At 27.6% G+C, this 12923-nt stretch overlaps 1 protein-coding gene across 1 annotated transcript in view; it reads right to left on the bottom strand.

Annotated features, from left to right (window-relative positions):
* Window positions 1–12923, bottom strand: part of LOC100202185 (SWI/SNF-related matrix-associated actin-dependent regulator of chromatin subfamily E member 1) — a 57682-nt gene that overhangs the window by 22815 nt on the left and 21944 nt on the right. The window contains exons 7-9 of the mRNA XM_065809877.1: window positions 12755–12800; window positions 8200–8307; window positions 5071–5132 (exon numbers count right to left, since the gene is read on the bottom strand). Coding sequence (XP_065665949.1) covers window positions 5071–5132; window positions 8200–8307; window positions 12755–12800 — 216 coding nt within the window. The remainder of the gene's footprint in view (window positions 1–5070; window positions 5133–8199; window positions 8308–12754; window positions 12801–12923) is intronic.

Genomic DNA, 12923 nt, shown 5'->3' with positions numbered 1-12923 from the left:
AATTTTTGAATGAAACTTTTGAATTTTAAAAACCTTGCTTGTTAACATCAATGCTTTTTTTCACATACAAAAAAAAAAAAACAACCATTGTTCCTAATCAACGTAATTTATTTCCTTGTTGTGCGCACTGATTACATTTTTTATATATCTAGCGTAACACTTGAAATCTGAGCCTGATATAGTTTGTTTTTTTTACTATAGTTTTTTGAACCTTTGGGATTTTTAAACCAATTGGAAATTCTACATTATACGTGGTACCATCAGACTGGCTAACACCCTGATTATGAATCTATGCAATTTGGTTTTTAATAAGTTTTAAATATCTAATGTGGCCACACAACTTTTTTTCTTTTTATCAATTTTTATGTAAAATTTAGTACATTTTTAATAGTCTTTTTGAATTTTTTATATATAAATTGATGCAAAAAATAAAGTATAAAACTGTTGAATGACACCAAAAAAAAGTAGCTAATTATAAACATTATTGCATAGTAGCTAACTGTAAACATCTCCAAAAACAAAATTTTTTTTTTGTTAATTCACCTCCTCAAGGTCGAGAAGGCCACTACAGACAAGGATGCTACTTATTTGTGGTATAAGCCTATCTTAGCTCTATAACTCTGAAACACGAACCTTGACAAACAAGGCTGCTGCGAGGAGAAACAAGTTGAGCACGGTACTACCAGGGACGTGGTGGGGATCGAACTCGGAACTTTTAGCTTATGAAGCAAGCGCTCTACCACTAGACCACTATCGCATTACCAAATTTAAAGAATGAAAATTGCAAAGGAAATATAATGCTCATAGATTTTGTTAAAACAGTTATTGTTTATATGCTTATATGCCGTGATTTTTACCAAACATATTAATACCATTATCATACCCTTATCCTTGCAAGTGAATATTTAAACTTAAATCAAAAAGAAAAATTATCTGTGAAAAAAAAAAAAAATCTGCAGTTTTGTTAAAAGAGGATTTTAACAAAACTGCAGAAAAGAAAAAAATAAAATAATATAATTATGCAACTATTTGTACAGGTAGATTTATAATAGAAGATAGAAATATAACTGTTTATTAAAGACAACATCATTTTTTCCTAACTTTCATTTTTTCATCTTTAATTTTTGACTATTTAAGCCTTAAGGCTTAAATAGTCAAAAATTAAATAGTCATTTAATAGTCTTAAATAGTCTTAAATAGGCTTAAATAGTCAAAAAACAGGGTTAATCCCAATAAAAGAAATTGTCTATATGATGAGATCAACTTTTATGACATAATTATGAAGATGTTTCTACTTAATATGACTAACTGATCCAGGAAAGACTCAATATTCTCCAAATAAAATGATATGCAACAAATACAAAATACTTGATGGCCATTCAACACATTTTCCAAAATAAATTGTTCACTATTTTTGTTTTACTCTAAAATATGGTTTTGGTGTAAAAAACTTATCAAATCTTTTAGATATGCAGTTTTGATCTTCAACATCTGTTCATGTTAATATACTTGACAAAAAAAATATGATCTAGAATTTCAGTAATGGAAAAAATTGTGTTGCCAGGTTACCATATTTCAGATGACTTCTTGACTCAATGCATCAGTTTTGCTTGTGTCTCTGTTTTTATGACTAAGCAACTTATTCTATTATCTCCTAATGAGGGTACAGCTCTAAAACTCAGTTTTATGGTTCTGAGGCCAGCAATTGCTGAGAATTATTAAATAGTGTACAGTGTACTAACTATACTTTGAGTCAAGTTCTTCAATCAAATTTAAAAGTTAATAAATTACCAAAAACTATAAAACACAAAAAACCATCTTCATCACCAAGTTCTCTAAACCTATCATTCACTAATATTCGTGGTCTTCGAAGTAACTTTTCTTCTGTTGAATCTTATCACTTGCAAAGTTCACCAGACCTACTTGCTCTTTGTGAGACTAATTCGAGTTCAGCTGTTTCATCTTGTGATCATTGTGTTGATGGTTATCTTCCTTTAATTTGTAAAGACTCCAATGTCATATGCTTGGCCTGGGCATTTACATTCGTAAGAATTCACATTTGTCAGGAAACTAGGGTTTGAATCCACAGACTATTCTTTTATGCGCTTTCATTTAGCACCACTTCACATTGTCACTTTTCTCTTTTTTCTATATCGCTCTCCTTCATCCCAAGACTGCACTCTTTTCGATGTTATTTCTGATCAAATTGACCGAGCTCTCTCTCTTTATCTATCAGCCTATATTGTTGTTGTTGGTGACTTTAATGCTCATCACACTGAATGGCTTGGATCTAGTGACTCTGCTGGTATTTAGGCCGTCAACTTTTGTCTTTCTCAATCTTTAACTCTAATAGTCAACTTTCCAACTCGATTTCCAGATAACCTGAATTATTTATCTTCTCTACTCGACCTATGTCTTGTTTCTGATCCTAGTCAGTGCTCAGTCTCTCCACATTTACCCTTAGGTGCTTCTGATCACGATTTGATATCTCTAAAACTATTATCTCATTCTTCTTCATCATCAGAATCCCCCTATCATCGTACCTCTTACAACTACCTTAAAACTGACTGGTACTTTTTCCATGATTTTCTTTGTGATGGCCCTTGGGTAGAAATCTTTTGTCTTCCTGCTGACAAATGTGCTTCTTACATAATTTCATGGATTCAGGCTGACATGGAATCTTTTATTCCATCTCGACAATTCCAGGTCAAGCCTCACTCTTCTCCATGGTTTTCCTCACATTGTACTGCTGCAATTGCCGATCAAAACCGTTACTTCCATATCTATCAGCAAAACAATTCTCCAGAAAATAGAAATCTGTTTACTATTGCTAGAAACCTGTTTACTATTGGTAGAAAAGGTTTTGTCTAACCCCAAAGCTCGCTATTCTCAGGTCATAAAATCTCATATTTCACCACAAAAATTAGGCTCTTGTGATTTCTGGAGAATCTTTAACAGTATCAATAATAATGGCAAATCTGTTATCTCACCTCTCTTGTATGGTTCAGACTTTGTCACCTCACCTAAAGACAAAGCTGAATTGTTTGCTAAGAACTTTTCATCCACATCATCTCTTGATTCCACTAGTTGCACTCTACCTAATATAGCCGTCAAACAGGTTGATCTTTTGCTTGACATTTGCATCACTCTAGCTTCTATATCTAAAGTGATTTCCTGCTTAGACTCTTCTACAGCTTGTGGCCCAGACAACATACCTGTTATAGTTTTGCAGAAGTGTTCTCCGGAGTTGTTGCCTATACTTTCAAAACTATTCAACAAGTGCTTATCAGAGTCTTGTTTTCCAGCCTGATGGAAAGCAAAATCTATTATCCCTATTTTCAAAAATTCTGGAGAGCAATCTGATTGGATCAATATGGATTTCGATCTTCTCGTTTTACAGCTGATTTGCTAACAGTAATAACCGATAGGTTTTATCGTGCATTAGACAGAGGTGGAGAGGTTAAGGCTATCGCTCTTGACATTTCTAAAACTTTTGATAAAGTTTGGCATGCTGGTCTTCTCCATAAGTTTTCTTCTTATGGTGCATCTGGCAACATCTTTAAGATTATTAAATCCTTTCTTTCCAATCGTAGTATAAAAGTTGTCATCGATGAACAGCATATTTTTTCATATACTGTAACTTCAGGGGTTCCTCAAGGTTCTATCCTTGGCCCTATACTCTTTTTAATTTACATTAACGATCTTCCAGATATTCTCACACCTAAGGTGGTGATGATACTACCATTTATTCTTGTCATGATAAGAATCCAACACTCTCTGATTGCTTGGAGCTTGCATTTGAGCTTGAAAAGGATCTCACTTCTGCTACAGCATGGGGCTTACAGTGGCTGGTGAACTTTAATTTAGATAAAACTCAATTTTTTTCAGCCAATCATTATCGCAATAACTTAGATCTTCCTATATTTATGAACAGTAATATACTCGATGAGTCATCTACCCTTCATCTTCTAGGATTAACTCTTCCTATCTTTCATGGAAACTGTATACTAAATCCATTGCAAAATTAACATCTGCTAAGGTTGCTTCTCTTTATCAAGCTCGTCACTTTCTTACTCTGGACTCTATTCTATATCTCTATAAATCTCAAATCTGGCCTTGTATAGAACACTGTTACCATATCTGGGGTGGATCTAATGATGCCCTTTCTCTTTTAGACAAGGTGCAAAAACGCATTGTAAACATAGTTGGACCTGCTCTTGCAGCCAACCTCCAACCATTATAACATCGTCGTAATGTTGCTTCTCTTTCTCTTTTCTACGAATACTATAATGGGTACTGCTCTAAAAAGCTAGCATCTCTTGTGCCATCTACTAAAATTCATTCTCGTGTTACTCGTCATTCAATTAAGTGTCATCCTTTTTCTGTGACTGTTCCTAAGTGCTCCAAAAACTCTTATTCGTCCAGTTTTTTTGATGAAAAAAGCCATGTTGCAAGATTATTGAAAAGTTTTTTTTCATAATAGCATTTATACTTATATTTATATTTAATAGCATTTCTGTTTATCAAAAATGCAACTAATTTATTCTGCGAACCATGCTAGAGCCAGATTTATATTGGTGCTAATATACAAGAGTCTCCAGTCAAATTTATTCCTTCAAAAATTCTTTGTTATAGTTTAAATAATTTCTGCAGTGAACATATTTAGTTTAGTTTTTAAGAATGAATTTTTCTAAAACAACAAACCATGTTATACAAACCATAAGTTTAGAAACTAAAATTTAATAGAAATATATTGTTCATAAATTTTTGCTTTGTACAGTTTAGCTGTAGAAATTTGCATTTTTAACATTTTTCATGTTAGTGTGCCTAACAGTTGTTTAAATAGGCAAGACCATGAAATAAAAACTTAAATGCATTGTATTGATATGAACCACTCAACTATGATAAAGCAACTACACAAGTTTGCAATAGTAAACATGTAAACTTCTTTTATTCTCTTGTTAGCATTTAAACACAAATTAAGTTTTAAGCACAAACTGATGTTTTAAGCACAAATTAAGTTTTAAGCACAAACTGATGTTTTATACCAAAAAAATTTTATAAACAAACCTGATGTTGCATAAGTGACTGAACTTGCTTTTTGAGATTTTCTAACCTTGCTCTTGTAACAACTATAGTAAAAAATTATGTCAATGATTTTTTTATTAGTAGTAAATAAAAAATTATGTCAATGATTTTTTTATTAGTAGTAAATAAAAAATTATGTCAATGATTTTTTTATTAATAAATAAAATCACAAGTCATTATCTACTGTTGCTAATTATTTTATTATTAATTATTTATATTTTTATTATTTTTTTAATATAAATTTACTAATTGTTAACTTAGTCAAAACTATTTTAGACAAAATATATTTTATAATCTTTTAAACAAGTTATATTTTACAAAATCATATTTTATAATATATAAATTATAACAATTAATATATTATAAATCACCTATAAAATTGTTTTTTCACAACTTTATAATTGTTGTCAAGCTTACAGTATTATAAAATCGATATATATATTTATTATAAAACCAAAAATTATTATATATATAAATATATATATATATATATATATATATATATATATATATATATATATATATATATATATATATAAAAGTATAACTTATAATTTTTATAAAAATATAAAATATAAAACCATATCAAAATAATAATATCTATTGATCTTAATTATTTCAAAATGATGGATAAACACATAGCTACAGGAGGCTGCAACAACATCGATTGATAACTGCAAAAATTCAACCTTTACAATCTCATACAAAACTCCTGTAACTAGCATAAAAAAAGCAGCATTCAAATCAGCTTTAGAAAGTATTTTAAAAATGAGTAAAGAAACAGATTTAAAACTCCAGAAAAAAAAAAGCTAAGCACTGAATTAAAGAAAACAACATAACAAAGCTTATTGTCAGCATTAAAAGGAAAATCTTCTGAAATAACAAAACGTGGGTATTAATTAGTAGAATTGTATAATATTGAGTACTATATTGCTATGTTCAGAAATATTGGCTTTGGGATGTTGCTCAAGTTATTGCTTCCACAACTGACATGGACATTTGGCTTTTTTAATAGTTATCAGCTTTTATAATGGCTATTGTTGTATGGCTATTGTTGTATGGCTAATTGTATGGCTATTGTTGCTTTTTTCAGCTTTAGATTGTCTTCAAATTTTTTGTATTAGTAGTGATCAAACACAGTTTGAATGTCATAAAAAAATTAATTATTATTTTCTCAGTCTGCTTTAAAATTGGCATGTTGTTTTAGAAGGTTTTTAACTTTGCATTATTGCAGCTGAAACAAAAAATTGTCAAATCAAGCTACCAATGTGATAATTGTTGGTTTACTCCAAACCAATGAAAATGAAAAGGTTCAATAATTTTTTTGTGGAATGTGAACTTAAGAAAATAGAAACCAGCCATATTTGTTGTAGTAATACTACACCCAATTCAAATAGTCCTGTTTTCCTTAAAAATGAAAGAGATCATGCAGCTGTACTATGCAAGTGTAATCACAATGAAGTCACAGATTATCACAGAGTCTATGCTTGTGAAGTCAGAACACCTGCGAACAACAGGCTGAGTTCAATGAAAAAAAATTGCAACCTTGAATTAGCTGAAGCATTACTTGTAATAAGCTGTTTCATAATGTCTTCTATTGGAGAAGTAGAAAAATTCACTGAAAGATTCTGAACTCAATGAAAACTCTGAACTCAATGAAAACTCTGAACTATGCCTCAAAGCTACTGTACAGCAATTTTAATCTGAGTCGCACATGGTTTGAGGCAGTGGATGTTGTCAGAAGCGTAATAACAGTCACATATGTAAGAAATGAATAAATTAGTAACAAATATTTTTAAAAATGTCTTGAAAGCTGTGATCCTACTCAGCTTGTGATCTTTCAGACACAATGAAATGCATACAACAATGTACCAAAAAACACTAGATCTATTAATAACAAATAATCATGATAGATTAACCAATCTTCTTGAAGAAGACTTGGTCATACTCTTGAAGAAAACTTGGTCATACTCTTGATTTTATACTCTAAGTACATTAGTACCTTTTGTTGATTAATGAGAAGTGTCCACAAGAAGTAATTAAAGCAATTCAAAAAAATCTTGTGGGCTATATATTGCAACAGGAAAAAATTCACATACAAAGTACAAAAAGCACACAAGCTAGCCAAAAAAAAAATTAAAAATTAAGTTGTAAAACATGCAGCAATGGAATAGAAGCATGGAATCTAGTAAAAAGTAATAACTATAAAAATTTGTATTTTCATATTTGTAGTAAGGGTAAGCGCATTAAAGACGCCCAATGACATTATAACGGTCAACAACATAATCATTTGCAAAACTTAAATAACTATTTTTAGAGTAACTTTGCTACAGAGCAATTTAGTCTTTTCAAACACCTCAGACCAAAAACAAACAGTCTCAATATCAGTTTGATAAATCAAACATAAACCTACCTGTACTTGAAAAACTAATGAGACACCTAGATGAGTCAAAAGCACTACCAGTAACACTTCTTTTTAAATAATAAATCTTGATGGGAATACTACCAGATAGGAAAAAGCTTAAATATACATATTTCTCCAAAACATTTGACAAAGTAGACCATCAAAGACTACTTTATAAACTTAAAGCCTATTGTATTCAAGATGCTCTTATAAATTGGATTAAAGCATGGTTAATTAAACAGGAAACAAAGAGTCCCTGATAGTCAAACATCAGACTTAAAGATTGTCACCAGTGGAATTCCTATAGTCCTATAATTGTTATAGTATATAATAAGTCCTTGACCCACTACTTTTTTTACTGTATATAAACTATTTATCTGGATTAAACCTGGACCAATCTGGGTCTACTGGACTAAAATAGCAAACCACTTTAAACTATATGTGGATATGAAACTGGCATCATGAAACTGTCATAAAAGAGAAGTCTGATGTTGCTTTTCTTTGTTGAATGTAATTTTCATTTGATAATAAAATAAATAAACTCAAAGTCATATTAATATATAACTATTTCATATAAATATATTTATTTCAATTATAAATACTTTTATTATTAATTACAATTAATAGTATATTATAATTATTGAATCAACTAAAATTATAACTAATTATTTAAAAAAAATTTTAATTTTTATATTTTATATTTATACCTGATTTTATATTAGGTACTGAAGTTTCTGTAAATATTTCAGCAATTAACCGATGGTTACGTTGATATCTTGCAGCTGCTACATTCTTTGCAGAAAAATCTTCTTCTTCTAAAACACCATAATAAACAATTTTTTTTTTTTAAATAATTAGAAAAGCTGCTGTCAATAGTATGTGTATCAAAAAGCATACTATTGACCAAGTCAATTTGTATTAAACAGCTAAGAGTGAACTTGTATCAAACAGGATGAGCACTGATACACAAGCAAGTGTCAACTTCAATATTTAAAACATGTCGTAATTAATCATTTAATCCATGAAATAATTTAGCCTGGGAAAAATTTCCTTTTAAAATATTATTTTTTTGTAATTTTTTTAAAATTTTAGTAATTAAAATTAATTATATTATTTCAATTTTAAAAATTGTGAAAGTATGAAACAAATTTTTGGAACATTATTTTATTTTCAAAAAAAAAAAAAATTAAGTTAATTGTAATGTAAAAAATAACTTTCTATTTGAGAAATTATTTTGTGTGGTAACATATTTATCTTTAAAAGGTTATGTATAAATGGTTACATATTTATCTATAACTGTTCTGTAGATTGATTAACATAGAACACAAGAAAAATATGACTTCTTGTGTTACTTTTTTATAATTTTTTTTTTTTAATTAAAAAATAGTACCCAAAAATAATTTTTTGAATAATATGTTTAACCATTTTTTTCTGAAAATTGGAAAAAATGGTTAAATTTCTGTTCTGTAAATTATTTGGCGTATAACATTAAGGAAAAATTTATTATACATGAAAAAAGCTTTTGAAAATTTCATCTTTCTTCAAAATTGTATTTTGTAAGTATGTATACATATAGTAAAACACACATAGTACAAATGTATACAACACACATATAGTATAAATATATATAACAAATATAACACATCCTATATAGTACTAATGTATATAACACACATATAGTACAATCTATATGCTATACATGTTCTTTGATAAGTAATTAATTTTAAGACTTTTTTATTATCAAGTGAATATGCAGCAGTTAACATTATTTTAAAAAATATTTAAATTAACTTAAATTTCCTACCTAGAGATATCCTAGCTAGAGATATCCTAGCTAGAGATATCCTAGCTAGAGATATCCTAGCTAGAGATATCCTAGCTAGAGATATCCTAGCTAGAGATATCCTAGCTAGAGATATCCTAGCTAGAGATATCCTAGCTAGAGATATCCTACTAAACTAATTAAAGCATAATTTTTGGTTCTTGTTTGATTTATCAAATTTTATTTGGTTTTTAAATAAATATATTCTTGTTTATTAGTTGAGAATAAAAACAATTATCATATTTTTACATATATCTAATAACAAACTTTATTTGAATTATTCATGATTTGCTCAGGTTGCACTGTATCAAGCGAAGATGTTAACATTTACTTTATTTTATCTTTAAATTTTTAATTAAGTTTTTTGATTGTAACAATAATTTAATTTTTATTTTTATTGCAGACATTTATTTTATCAGGTGGTTTCTTTTGTTGCAGACATTCACTTATCAGGTGATTTTAGATCAAACTCTGATTATTAAAAAATTTTTACTAAAAAAAAACAAACTGTTTGTTAAAGCAACTAATTTTCAATATGTCTAAAGATAAACCTGCTACTTTAAGACCAATCAAAATCATAACTTATACTAAACGTATCTTTATGCTAGTAAAAACTATAATTATTACTAAGTCTTTAGGCCTTGCAATCATAATTAAAATTTTAACTAAGGCTTTCTTTAGCCCCAGTAATTTCAACCAAAGAGAAAGACTAAAGGGTTAGATTTTTTAGTGTGAAATAAAAAAAATCAAGTTAAAAAACTTTCTAAAGAGAAACCTTCTAATTAACCTTTTGGTTTTTATGATAACTTATTGGTCATAAATATATATTTTAAATATTATTATTATAAGTCATAAATTAGAACAAAATAATAATACGAGTTTTTAATTCATAAAAATTTAATAATACTGTAATGACAATATATCTATCAGAGCTTGATTCAGTGTTCAAACATTAACACTCCACAAACCATGGTTAACTTTTTTAGACAAAATGAACAGTGAGCTATATTAATAAAACAATAGCTATAATAATAATAAATTGAGTCATGGTGACCATTGAGCCATGGTGACCATTAAGCCATGGTGATCATTAAATCAGTGAGTTTTTTTTCATATTATGGTTTATGGAAAATCGGTATCTGATTATTTTGGTTTGATTAACCAAATATAATTTAATCTTATTTAAAGAACTTATTTTACTTATAATTGACTATAGAAAATTAGCTGCACTGTGTTATAAAGAAAAACCTGCAAAAAATTATTTGCAATTTAAATAGAAAAATAACTTAATATTTAGTAAATGAGCAATAAATGAGCATTTATTTTGTGATTTTATATATAAATATTTTAGCTTTGATATTATATATTTATGTTTTGATATTAATATTATATATTTATATTTTAATATTATACATTTTATAAGTGTTTTATGTGCTTCATTTCTTACAGTTCTTCTATGCATTCAATTGAGCATTTGCAAGGTCTAAATCAAATATATCAAACAGAAAATGTATTGTAGCTAAACCTAATCATTCGTTTCATAACAAGACAAAATGTTTTTGCTTATTTAAATTCCACTAAAACAAAGTTTTTTCTTCGGGATTTAAAGCCCAACCACAGAAATATTAAGGTCAAGTAATATCTTCAAGACATCCAAGAACTATCCATCAACATTCAAATAAAACAAAATTATAATTTGAAAGGAGCAAGTGTTCATACATCTTGGTTTGGGCAAGTCTAGTTGTGGACAGATAATATCTAAGTACAAAAGATATTAAGCAGGGCTCAAATTAAGCGTATTGCAATCGCAATAAAAAGTGTATTGCAATCGCAAAAAAAGGTGAAAATACCTTCCAGATAAGTTTTTTCTTGTAAAATTTTGAAAAAATTTTTTAATGATTTTTTTCCTTTTTATAATCTATTGTTTTTTGGCCGTTCTTAAAAATATAGAATAAATGTTGTCTGAATTTTAGAAGACATTCTCTTTGCAAATTTTTAATATTGGCTTACTATAATTATAAATTTAATTTAATAGAAAATATGTTGTCAGTGATGTCCGTTGATCCAGTGATAATACCAGATCTTTTTAAAATAGAAAGTAAAAAAGCAGAAATAAAAATAAAAGATTTCGTGAAAATCAAACACAGATCTAGCGACAGTAACAATTCGCTATTAAAATTCAAGTTAAAAATAAAGAGATGCAACAACATAAAATAGAGATGAAAATAATGCAACAACAATGTCAAAAAGTTTCAAGTTTAGCTGAACAACTGTCTAAAAACAGAAATGATAAGAAATTTATGTTTATTAATTGAATTTAGAAGATAGTGCAGGCAAGGAAGAAAATTTCAAGTCATCAACATTTTTATAGTTTAACATTTTTTAAACTTTGTAAAGGTGTTGTAATATTTTGCTTTTTAAAAATAGTTTAAAAAGTAGAAACATTAAACAAGTAAAACAAAAACTATTTATAAATAACTTGAATCAAGAAAAAAAATTATATAAATTTGTTCAAAATAATTTTTTTCTTCTAAAAAAAGTTTGAAATTTAATTCTGAAAACATAATTTATCTTGCTTTATCAATTTTTTTTCTTGCTCTATTTTATTGCAAAACAACTAAATAAGAAAATTAAATGAAAACATAAAAGATCCATTAAATGAAAGAACTAAACTTAAATTTTTAATAGTATGCTAGACCAAGAAGTAATAAATCTAGAAAGAATGTGGTATCAAACAAGTTTAGTATTTTTTTGAGTTTACTTGTTTTTTTATTTGATTTTTTGGTCTATAGATTGTGCAAGTGTTTTTTGTTGTGTTATGGCAATAATGTCTTCCTCAATTTTAACTTAAATGGTTTTTAAACTGTTTAAAGTGGTTTAAATAAATAAAGTGGTTTAAATACAATGCTTTTTACTTTCAATTTTTTAATTATCGTGTTAAGTAAAAACAATTACTCAAAGTAATATCAATAATATCAATGTTTAAAAATAGAAAATAAAAAAACGAGTTCAAAAAACTCAATTTTGTAGAAATCCAACCCCCTTACTGAAATGTAGACAGAGAGGATTTTATAAAATTTTTAATAAATTTTTGCAACTAAATTTTTTTTTCCTTAATTCAAGCTCTGCTAAGATAAATAAACAAAAAGTTAATTTTACTATTTACAAATCATTTTATAGAAAAATCAAATTGAGTCCCATAATCTAAAACCTACCCTATGACCTGAAAGTTATTCTTAATGATTCGAGTCTAGTGATAAGTATAATATAAAACAATAAAAGTAAAACTTATATGATTACAATAATATTAATAAAATTTATAGAGAGTAAAATAAATGAATGAATAATGAACTTATAAACATTAGGCCTTAACAAATTTGTTATCATTTACAAACAAATATTGGTTTAAAAAACGTAAATAATAAAACATAATTAAATACCTTCTTCGTCGTCTACCTGTTGAAGTTGAAACCTTGGTTCTTCTTTCTGCAAAAACAATATTCTAGTTTTTAATATTATTCAACAAAAAAATTAAACATACAAAATCATATATTAAAAAAAAATACTAAAACAATATCAATTCCTAATTATGTTAATTTAAGTGTTAAA

The sequence above is a fragment of the Hydra vulgaris genome, chromosome 11, assembly GCF_038396675.1.
Source record: "Hydra vulgaris chromosome 11, alternate assembly HydraT2T_AEP".
Lineage (NCBI taxonomy): Eukaryota > Metazoa > Cnidaria > Hydrozoa > Anthoathecata > Hydridae > Hydra > Hydra vulgaris.
This window is presented reverse-complemented; position numbering and strand designations above follow the sequence as displayed.